The following is a 12,132-nucleotide window of genomic DNA, read 5'->3' as shown; positions in this document are numbered from 1 at the left end:
TGGTCTCTATACTGTAAGTTCAGTTCATAATATATATTATATGGTCATATGAGCCTCATACACAAATCATGAATTATGTGTCATAATTCTTATCTTATCAAAAATGTTGGGACGTTTTAATACCTCTAAAATGACAAATTAAACATTGGCCAAATTGTTAAATATTAGAGGCAGAAATTGTGAAAATAGCCGATCTACGTTCATCAGCGTTGTGAGCATGTATCGGCTTTTTTCACAATAGAACCGTGTCAAACAAAATGTATTGCCTCAACTCATAATGCTCGTCAAGGTGGGGGGTGCAGAGTTAACCTCTTAAGCACCAGGGGGGTCCAGGGGGAAAATCCGCCTAAAATGTATACCCAAATTGGAACAGTTGTGGACACAAAACTACAATGACTGTGGCTACTCTTGACCCACCAAATGTCAACTAACCCCTGAAAATTCACATATGCAGTGTAATACATCACATTCCTCTTACCAAATTGTCCTGCTGTGATTGTTTACCTAGGAAAAGATGATTGAATAAGACCTCCGCCTATGGAAATTTTGACTTCTGAATAGTGAATGAGCCTCAAGACCACATTGAAAACATATATAGTGAATAAAGAAATTGCAGAAAATAGAAAATAGAATAGAAAATGCACGCCCGTCCATTAGGATAGAAAATGCACGCAAACACTCACACACAGGCACAGGCGCACGCACATAAAACAATACCAGTAAGACTCCCTAATCAGGAGATAAGCGACCATCAGGTTGCAGCGTGATTTTAGGGCAAAATGTGTAGAAGCAGTGTCCAAAAACGTGTTTGAAATAATTGGCCTGATGGTGGCGCTATATGGGACAGATCCATGTTGATGACATGAGTGTAGACATACTGTGTACCGATTTGTGTGATTTTAGGGCAAAATCTGTTGGAGCAGCATCCAAAAATGTGTTTTGCAAGAATCAGCCTCATGGTGGTGCTAGAAGAGGGACATGTGAGAATTGATGGGTGGAGGTTGTATTTTGCCAGGGAAGGAGTGTGTGTGCAACATTTTGCATGGATTGGGGCAACGGTTGCGGAGATATGAGCAGGGCAAAAGTGTGATGTGTGACGTGTGACAGACAGACTGACGGACAGACTGACGGACAGACTGACGGACTGACGGACTGACTGACGGACAGCTGGTCGAGGTTTTGATAGTAACTGCGACCTGACGGTCGCAAACAGGACAGTGAATGACATGTAACTGTGTGTGTGTGTGTGTGTGTGTGTGTGTGTGTGTGTGTGTGTGTGTGTGTGTGTGTCACATGAATCATTTTATACATGTGGAACATCGATATTGCAGTCTATAGGTCAGTCTATGCATGTTGTGCTTTTGACAACATTTCATAAAACTTTAAAGACAACAAGCAGATGTAACCTGACACTTAGATTCAGGGTAGACCAGATAGGCGTCACAGATCTTTATGTAGAGTGTGAGGAAGAGCAACTCCCTCAGATCAACTCAGACTCTCCTCATCCACGGAGGTGAAGAAACAACGTCTCTTCTTTCAGCCTCTCCTCTGCAGATGAAGGTAAAAACAAAGAAATGTCTCTTTGATTTAAAGTTGATGTGAACTCACCTTCCTATCAGGAAATGTGTTTTTCAACGTTTATTCTGCTTTGTACTGTCATATTGCATGATACGATGACTGTATGGCATTTTGAAATATTATGCATTGCATAACACAACTCTATGAAAGTACAGCTCAGCTGGCTTGTGGTTAGAGTGTCAGTCCTGAGACTGGGAGGTCGGGCTCAAGGTGGAGAACAGATTTCAGATTACAGCAAAAGATTATTAAATGTATATTACACCAGGTGAAAACAAAGCTCAAGTAATTCAAGGTGTTTAGTTTACTCATATTTTAAATGACTGCAGGACTTTCAGGTTGTGGATTGTATTGGTACCAGTAAGACTCCCTAATAGGAAGATAAGCGACCGTCAGGTCGCAGCGTGATTTTAGGGCAAAATGTGTAGGAGTAGTGTCCAAAAATTTGTTTGAAGAAATTGGCCTGTTGGTGGCGCTATATGAGACAGATCCATATTGATGAGATGAGTGTAGATATACTGGGGGTGATTTTAGGGCAAAATGTGTAGGAGTAGTGTCCAAAAATGTGTTTGAAGAAATTGTCCTGTTGGTGGCGCTATATGGGACAGATCCATATTGATGAGATGAGTGTAGACATACTGTGGGTGATTTTAGGGCAAAATGTGCAGGAGCAGTGTCCAAAGATGTGTTTTAAAAAATCGGCCTGAAGGTGGCGCTATATGGGACAGATCCATGTTGATGACATGAGTGTATAGACATACTGTGTACCGATTTGCGCTAGTAGAGGGTCACGTGTGAATTGATGGGTGGAGGTCGTGATTTGGCAGGCAAGGAGAATATGTGCAAAATTTGGCATGGATCGGGGCAACGGTTTGCGGAGATATGAGCAGGGCAAAAGTGTGATGTGTGAAGTGTGACAGACAGACTGACGGACGGACGGACAGCTGGTGGAGGTTTTGATAGTCAGGTTGTGGATTGTATGTTTATCAGTAGGTGGATGTGATTGTAGAGGCTGATGGATAAACATACTGTAGAACTGAAGGAGAGAGAAGCAAGCACACATCAGACGACTAATCCAAAGTTCACAGTGCACGGCTCTGGCAGAAATAGTCTTTTTTAGAAAGGAATACCAGCTCTGATCTTTTAAGGGTTGCTTGTTTATTAAAGGAGTAGTTCAGGGGCGGAATCATAGGGGGCGCCTGAGAGCTTGAGCGTACAGTTATGAGAGCCCATTGATTTTTCGCCGACAATTCCTAGCACTCAGTCGTTTTCACAAGTTTTCCCAAACTGGCCAAACTGCATTCCTGGCACTCGGCCGATATCACACGTTGGCTTTGTCCCTTTCAATTAGAGTATAGGGCTAACACAGCGTCAAAGACCGCCCCACATTTGGCTGTATGATGTAGCTCTGTTATACTGTAGCCTACCAAGACGAAGACGCACCGTCTCTGCGACCCCTGTGCCCCACACGCTGGACCACTAAAACGGCATCGCTGCAGACTGCAGTCCATTGCTTCCAACTACATTGCACTCAGCCCGTGGCCTGCGTATGCAGCTAGACACTTTTAGCACGTTTTTTTGCTTTGAGAATCATGCTAAAGTTTTTCTCACGTGTGGAAATGGTCAACACACATGTGGAGGATTGTGTTGTCGGAAACAGCGCCCGCAAACGCATGGTGCAATTCTATGGAGACGACTTTGATGAAGCCAGGCTGACACTGCATTGTGATGTTTGCCTGGAGATGGCAAAGACCAGTGGACTCACATTCTTTACTTATTAAGTAAAAGTATCAATACTGCAATGTAGATGTACTTCAATTCAAAATGAACTTGAGTAAAAGTACGAAAGTATTGGCATCAAAATGTACTTAACACATTGGCCGCCATTTTAACATTGACTGTATGGCTCTCCTGCCATTTTGTTTAATAAAAAAAATTATATATTTTTTTTATATTGCCATTTTTCCTAAATTCTGTATTTTTTCGACAATGTCATACAGTACCTGAAATGAAACAGGACAACCTCTAGTCTCACCAAAAAATAAAATAAATAAATAAAAAGCTTTTTTTTCTATAGTTGCAGCCATCTCAAAATAGCCATTTTTGACCAAAATCCAGCTATAATTGAAAAAACTGGAGATATTGACCTTTTTGTGATCGATCGCTTTTCAAGTGGATAACTCACTTGATATTTGTCTTTATGGCTTCAGGCATTATCAGATAAGTGTACTAATGTAATTATGTAATAGGACTTTTTTTTTTTTTTTTTTTGAATTTTCTGTTTAGAAAAATGCAGAGAAACATATTTTTATTGGCTATGTCTGACCATACACTCAGCAATTTCACATACTATATTGCAGTATAATGTGAGTATTTATGTGAGCCCCCACTTGGGAGCGCTTTCTCTCTGTCTCTATGTGTCTCGGATGGATTTTGATCTCTACAGGTGCACACACACAAATAGACATCAAAGGGGGCATGAGTCTTTTTTTCTAACATATATTTTTTCGAAAATAGCAGATCTACAAGCTCTACAAGCTCAACACATCGCTCTGTGACACATTGAGAGCTTGTAGAGCTTGTAGATCTGCTATTTTCACATTCTAGGACATAGTTAGAAAAATGTCTCCCCCTCCCCCTAAAAAATCCTCTGCACTGCCCTGCTAAACAGCTCTGGTGCGCTCTTTGCTAACGAGGCAAGTTGATCTCTGTTGCGTCTTTTGAGGCTTCATCGCAGTAGTTGTTTGTTTGGTGGTCCACGGACCGGCTGGTTCCCTGAGAAGTGTTGGCTGGAGACCAGGGTAGTGAGATGATGGGGACCCCCTTCGTGATCGCCAGGGACCACTTCATTTGTCTCTGACAACTGGATGTCGTGTGAACTTATGTAACAAATGATCGATTGATTTTATAACTTATGTAACAGTTGATTATCGTGTTCCCACTGCTCTGCCTCTGCGGAGCGAAGCGTTGGGCCCGCGGACCCCCTATTGGTTCCGTTAGAAAGGCGACCAGGGACCCCCCTTTGCAAAGGACTGCTTGTGTGTGGACTAACATACCATTACAAAAAATATATATTATAGCCTGGATATATGGATTATAAACCTTGGTGTGGATTCTAATCAACCATCATCATTCTCAGGTATATTTTAGAAGCATTTATATGGCGAATTGGCGATATATTTTTTTGTGTCTTGAGAGAGAGAGAGAGAGAGAGAGAGGCAGATCTCTGATAGCACTATTTCTTTATGGGACTGTGTGCTGATCAGGGGGACCACTGGTGGTCCGTGGACCAGCCAGCTAAGAGATGTACACACACACACACACACACACACACACACACACACACACACACACACACACACACACACACACACACACAGCTGTTCTAACACTTTTTTTCTTCTCTTTTTTTCCCGGCTGCCAGCCTTGAGTGCTCAAATGCGTCACTTTGCCAGTTCACTGTGCGTTATGGGGAGATTTATACATTTGTATTGCAATTTATACATTATTACAGTCTTTTTTTCAAACACACTTACTTTGATGTGTGATATTTTTGTTTCCACTTTAAGACAGAAGGCTCAAAATTTGTCACGGGCTGTGGAAGAGTGTAATTAAACATTACATTATATAAAAGCAAATTCTCTGGACTATCGGGCCTGGCGGGGAACGACATAGGGATTTTCTCGGGACTATCGGGGGAGACGGGGAATGAGTTAAAGTACCAAAAGTAAAAGTACAATTTTTTGGAAAATAGCAGATCTACAAGCTCACAAGGCGTCGTGATATGATGTGTTTGGAGCTTGTAGATCGGCTATTTTCAAACAACCTAGGTATAATGGCTAAAGTGGTTAATGTGTGTTTTAAAATATTATAACTTATATCCGAAAAGTAACTAGTAACTAAAGTTTTCAAATAAATGTAGTGGAGTAAAAGTACAATATTTGGATCCGAGATGTAGTGGAGTAGAAGTAAAAGTATTGGAAATTGGAAATACTCAAGTAAAGTACAAATACCTACTTAAAAAGGTGCGGGGTCAAAAACGAGCACCCAGCTCAATTTTGAAACTTCAACGTCACTGATCTTCAGCTTGGAGGAGCACACTAGGTGAGTTTGTTTGTTTGGGCGACATTTTCCTATTATGACTTTTCGTTGTTTCAACAGGTTCGTTTATGCTTTTCCATCAAATTTTATCCTCTGTGAAACGACTAGCCGGAAATGACGGTCGTTCGAAAGAACGACATTTCCCCCAAAACTTTTTAGCTCGAGACTCAAAAACAAACTAGTGAAAACGGCAGATTTACAAGCCCACAAGGCGTCGCTTAAATGTAGGAAATCAAAAATTAAGTGGCCCATGAAAAAAAGTGTCTACTGGACCAAATGACTAGGCTATTTTGCCTAAACATGTAGGCACTAGTCCACTCCACACAGCTGCAGACAGTGCCTGCCACCGAGCTCCAACGTCTAGCATACATATACCTGTCTCTCACTAAAAAGTGATATAAACTCTTAACTCATTCCCTGCCAGGCCCGATAGTCCCGAGATTATTCCAATGTCTTTCCCCGCCAGGCCCGATAGTCCCGAGAATTAAAAAAAAAAAAAAAAAAAAAAATTTTTTTTTTCAAAAAAAAATTTTTTTTTTTTTTTAATTTTGACCCCAAAAAATGGAGTAGGCATGATAGCAATCGCGAAATTTCATGTTTAACCCCCATAGCAACCCCATCTTTCAAGCATGGCAGCCATTTTGGCAGCCATCTTTGTTAAACATAGTGGCTGTTATCTCAGGAATGCCTGAACGGATTTCCATTCGGATTTTTTTGTTTGAAAGCTGTGAGCAAGGTGGACACACGTGGTGCATTATCTAGGCATGGGTGTGCATGATCCGTGCACACCCAATTACATGGAAGTCTATGGAGACGAATGGCAGGTGGGAGTACGGAGGTATGTTAAAATGGCGGTCAATGTGTTAATGGTGGCGTTTTTATCAAGTTAATCACTTAAAGAAGGCTGTGTCTTGTGTTTTGTACTCTTGTTTTGTGTTTCACCCCCCAAAAGATTGTTTCTTTGTCGATGTTTTGTCGAGGAGTTGCATCAACCTCCCATGCAGTTCAATCGACGTTGAGGCCATATGTTTCGTCGTACGTCGGTTCTGTCGCCCCTAGGGGGTCCTCCCTAATGTTCCCTGGGTAAGGGTTCTATGTTCCCTACTTACCCCCCAAAAAGGTTCTATGTCCCCCACCCACCCTCCCCACAAAAAGGTTCTATGTCTAACCTAACCCACCAAAAGAAATAAGTATAGGCTAATTATGTTCCCAACTCATGCAGGAAATGGTGGGACATCTGGGCACTAGGAACCATGTGGGCAATCCTAATTTAGGTGCCCAGATGTCTCCACCCCTAAGTGCCCACTCGTCCAAATGTCCAGATGCCCAGTCATAACAAAAGTATGGTGTCCAGATGTCCCTAGTGCCCCCTGCCCCACTACTACTAGTAAAACGCACTGATCTTTAATGGTTCTCATCACCAGTGTACATCCTTTTGCTTGTCTCTCTTCCCAGCGGCATCATGAGTTGGAGCGTCATAACAAGATTTTTGGGTGAGATCTCAAAGCACAGCACCTTAGTGGGGAAGGTGTGGCTCACGGTGCTACTCATTTTCCGCATTGTGCTGATCGCGGTTGCAGGTGAGACTAGGGGTGGGCGATATGGAAAAATAAAATATCAATATTATGGTTATTTTTCAAGGTACTTGACAAAAACTAGACTCTCTGGGTTCCTTTTGGGAGGTCTAAATTGAACTTTATTGTAACTCTGACAGATATACAAACAAAACCAAATGGACCCTTACGGGTCCATTTGGTTTCATTTGTATACTGTCAAGAGTCAAGTGGAGACCTTGACATTTTAAAGTTTGAGAACTACTGATTTAGAACAAAATGCAGGTTTAAATTGAATTCTGCAATGAATCTCTGTATTAACGATTAAACGGGATGTTTTACAAGGCTCCCTCATTGTATCACGATATACGATACCTCTGAAAATGCATATCGTGGAGACATTGTATCGTCTCAACGATAATTATCACCATATCGCCCACCCCCAGGTGAGACCATCTACCACGATGAACATGAAAAGTTCACGTGCCACACTCAGCAGCCTGGATGTGAAAACGTCTGCTACGACACCTTCGCTCCTCTCTCCCTTATCCGCTACTGGGCATTACAGGTGAGCTGGTTTGTAAACATAAAACATGCTGGAAATCTTTAGCCCTTTAACTGGTTGCCATGGGAATATAGAGCTTTTTAACAAAAGTATCACTTACAGCAGTGGTTCTCAACCTGTGGGACGGGACCCTCGGGAGTCCCCAAATTATTATGTCGGGTCCCCAGATGATTAACTTAATATGCAAATAGTTTTCTCTCAACAGTAAACAAACCAACATAACGTTTAAGTCTATAGAGGGTATCTGCACATTTCTAAAGTGACAATTTAAGGACTTTATATTGGCTCTAAAATGACAAATTAAACATTGACCAAATTGTCAAATATTAGTGGCAGAAATTGTGAAAATAGCCGATCTACATGCTCACAACGCCTCACAACTGTGAGCCTGTAGATCTGTTATTTTCACAATGGGGCTGTTAAGTATGACATCATTTTGTAGGCAGAGGAGAATTTCTGCCCCCAGTTTCTGTAAATGTTTTTACTATTTTTACCGGATCTGTTGAAATAGCGAGGGACAGAAAATGCTCTGGGGGCAGAGTTCTCCTCTGCCTACAAAATGATGTCACGGCTTAAAAGCCCCATAGAACCGTGTACTGTTATAGAAAATGTAATGCCTCAACTCTTAGTGCACTAGATGCAGTATTTGAATTTGCTGGTTATTTAGACCTGGCATTAAAATAAAATGGGGTTTTAAGTGGTTAAAAGAATAATTACAAATAATGTTTTTACACTAAACATGATTTTATGATTTGTCTATCCAGGTAATCACGATTACCTGGCCCAGCATCATGTACCTGGGTTACGTCATGCACAAGATCGCCCGCATGGGGGACGAGGAGGCACCAAGTAAGATGAACATTCTCAACTTGAGTAGAAGTGGCTTATTTCAGCAGAGATTCCACTGGTTTTACCACTGTAATCCTGGCATCACCATTTTTAGCACATTTTCTAAACATTAATGTAAAGCGTCACACAACCAGATTGCGATAAAGGTGAATGAAACAACTTGGTGGCATTATCCAGGTCAGGTGTTTATGATCACGTGTCTGTCCTTCAAGGTGGTGGTGATCGGCGTCGGATCAAGCGTGATGGCCTGATGAAGGCCTACGTGTTCCAGCTGCTGTTGCGTGCAATCTTCGAGTTGGCCTTCCTCATTGGCCAGTGCACCCTCTATGGCTCCAAGGTGCTGCCAAAGTTCATCTGCAAGCTCAACCCCTGCCCACTCACGGTCGACTGTTTCATCTCACGACCCACGGAGAAGACCATCTTCCTGTGGATCATGTACGTAGTCTCTTTGCTCTGCCTGCTCCTCACCTGCTTCGAGATGGTTTACCTGGGCGTAGGGGTCTTTCGCGACCGCCGCCGCGCCACTCCTGTGCTCGGCGAACAGGTGCAGAACGTGTTGGGGAGCCCATCAGGAGTCTAGGTGGAGTTGGCCCAGGAGAACGAGTCATTGTTTAACTGAGTTCCAAGCCATTACGTTTGTTCAAATTAGCCAAAACGTTTACCTGGGAAATGCTTGAATTCTGTCTACCATGCTTTTTTTTTTTCTTAGTCATGTATTTTTCTTTTTGTTTTGCTACATTTCATGACAACTTCCATATTACTTCAATCAATAGCTTGTCATGTGACCTGTTTCGTCAGGCACCAAGGTTAAGATTTAAAGTGTAGACTGCAGCTACCTTAGTTCTCACAAGTAAACATCACTATTGGAATGTCATTTATTTCAAAAGACTGCAGGGGAAGAAAACAGCACTTTAACATTTGTATATCTTGGTGTGTGGACTTTATAAACCATTACGTGCAAAAAATAAGCATTTCCCTGTTATTCTAAACCTTGCATTAAAGTTCGCTGACCACAAGAATACTGTAATCCTGTAGATGTTTCAATGCAATGTTCCAGCCGTACCTTGTCAGTAGGTGCCTTGTCCCAGAAATCTGTTTTTGTGTTTGTGTGTGTTCTGTTGAAAGAATGCACACATGCATTTTGTAAGCACAGAGGCTCAGAGAAATGCCTTAAGCCTTTGTATTGCAGAGAGAAGCGTGATTTTATACTTGTCGTACGTTGTTGTGTCTGGCGATGTTCCATACAAACGAATGCTCCTTTTAGTAAGTCAGTTTGGCACACCTGCAATGGACAGGTGTAGGTAGTTGACAGTCTTCACCTAAGAGCCAAAAAAAGTTAAATATTTGTTTCAGTCGCTTGAAACTTAATCAGGTGTGTACATATACCATATGTATCATACCTGATGACGGTCGAGTGACCCAAACGTATCAAACCTTTTTTTGTATTTATTTTATTTTGGCCGCAGGTGAAGGTTGTGCATGATTACTTTTTTTTGCTTATCTCATGGTGAATGCTCTTTAAAAATGAAAACAGAAATAACTACATGAAAATGCAAGGTCAAATGAGAAGCAGATGGAGTGTATAGGTGTGAGATGATGACACACTGAAATGAGCAGCTTTGCAGTGCATCAGCAAGTGGCAGAGCTCTGTAGCACGTCATGGATATGGGATAACTATTTTGTCACAATCGTACGACTGAGTATAAATTAAGGCATTACGATGAGGTGTAGGCCTTCCATCTCAAATTCCAGTTTAAACTACATACTGCTTTGAAGTGATTTTATTTGATTTCCTCTTCTGTGCATTTTGTAACTAGAGATTATTTTGTTCAGAGAAAAAATAAACGTTGGAAAAAACGTATTTTTCAAGTGTATGGACTTGACATACTTTTGTCAAACTGATCTAGTCAAAAGGTATAGAGTTGTAATGGTTTACCGTTAAACCGTTAAAGGCTATATAACTACTTGAGGATGCATTTAAATTAATAATTCAATTAACAATTTAAATGCTACATTTAAATTGTTGTCTTGGTTGTCCTAATGACATTCTCCATTTTAATGATTGAGTAGAGGTAAACTGCATTTTATGTGTTTGCTGTAGCAAGGCTTGGTTACCTGTCATCTCCCATTGCACTATGCTGTCTTAGAAGTGTAGCCAACACTGCCCTCTAAAGGTGTAGTGTAAGTACTAAGACCTGTGTTGATGATAGTTTGTAGAGGGCGATATGATCACATGTGATAAGTATTTCATTTATCCGTGATGTAATGGCTCATAAGTGAAACATTGTTACACGAACAATTATTTACTACTTATGCTTAATCTGTTTTGTGTAAAGCTTACAAGTTCTTAAATGTGCCTAAAAATAAACTTGCCTTGCCCAACAATAAGAAACTGTTGGGGCCCCAGAGTCAGTTAGCCTAGTTAATACATAAATAAATAGGTAATGGGGGTCTATGGTCTAACTCTGATGCACTTCAAATTTGCATTCCTTGAAATGTAACATTGAGAATTACTGGCCTATTATATCCTGCAAAACTTTTTTTTTTTTTTTATTGAAACCACCTTAGCACTGTACACGTCGTACAGTAGTCTGTATCATTCAACCAGTCTGAAAAGACTACTTGTACAACTCAAAGGCAAATGTTGTACTTTCTAGCCTACAATTAGAATTTCAGATGCATTAAGCCCATTCAGATCTCAGTTGCTGGTAGCTGCATCATGACGCATTGTGAGCTTTTTTGAAAAGATTTTGACAAAAAACTTCATTCTTGAATACAGGAGTTCAATATTTAATATTTATAGGACTTTATAGACTCAGTATTTCTACATTGTGGTACTAAGTAAAAAAAAAATAAATAAATAAATGTGAGTTTACTTCTTGCAAATCCTGTGTCACATTCAGGTCACATTATAGAGGGCCTTGTTAATTGACTTACAAGGGGACAACAAAACAGTAGTCTAACATGTGGATCTCAGGTTTCAGCCAGGGGCCTCCTCCCTCCTACCCAGTGGTGTAAAGAAACGAAGTACATTTACTTATTACTGTACAATTTTTAGGTATTTGTACTTTACTTGAATATTTCCAATTCACTTGTTCTCCACTATAGGCTACGTCTCGGATCCAAACATTGTACTTTTACTTAACTACATTTATTTGAGAACTTTAATGTTACTATTTACTTTGTAGATTCTTATTAGGCCTAAATCATAACAATTTTCTGAAAAAAACTTATGTGGATATCAGTGTTTCTCAAACTTTGTCATGTGAAGGACCCCCAGAATGATATGTATTTGGCTACGGACCCCCATCACAAAATATTTTGTTCCAGGGACCCCCAGAAGCAAATATTTGATTTTTGTCTATTCTGCATTTAGCTAAGGCCTCAGACCCGTTGGGAAACGAGTTTGGGGTCGACTTTTCTGGCATTCTACATAACATACATGGGTAACCGGTCTTCTCGCCAAAAATCCAACTCGCCAAATTGTCC

The 12,132-nt window shown here is 40.9% G+C and overlaps 1 protein-coding gene across 1 annotated transcript; it reads left to right on the top strand.

The window, feature by feature from the left end:
* Nucleotides 1-7,138: 7,138 nt before the first annotated feature.
* Nucleotides 7,139-9,223, top strand: LOC308300355 (gap junction gamma-1 protein-like; the record flags this gene model as incomplete). Its single annotated transcript, XM_080744172.1, has 4 exons — nucleotides 7,139-7,256; nucleotides 7,676-7,797; nucleotides 8,559-8,643; nucleotides 8,856-9,223. 4 exons carry the CDS (start codon nucleotides 7,139-7,141, stop codon nucleotides 9,221-9,223), a joined length of 693 nt encoding a protein of 230 aa, XP_080600298.1.
* Between the last annotated feature and the right edge of the window lie 2,909 nt (nucleotides 9,224-12,132).

The sequence above is a fragment of the Nannobrachium achirus genome, assembly GCF_963921795.1.
Source record: "Nannobrachium achirus genome assembly, chromosome: 16".
Classification (NCBI taxonomy): domain Eukaryota; kingdom Metazoa; phylum Chordata; class Actinopteri; order Myctophiformes; family Myctophidae; genus Nannobrachium; species Nannobrachium achirus.
This window is presented reverse-complemented; position numbering and strand designations above follow the sequence as displayed.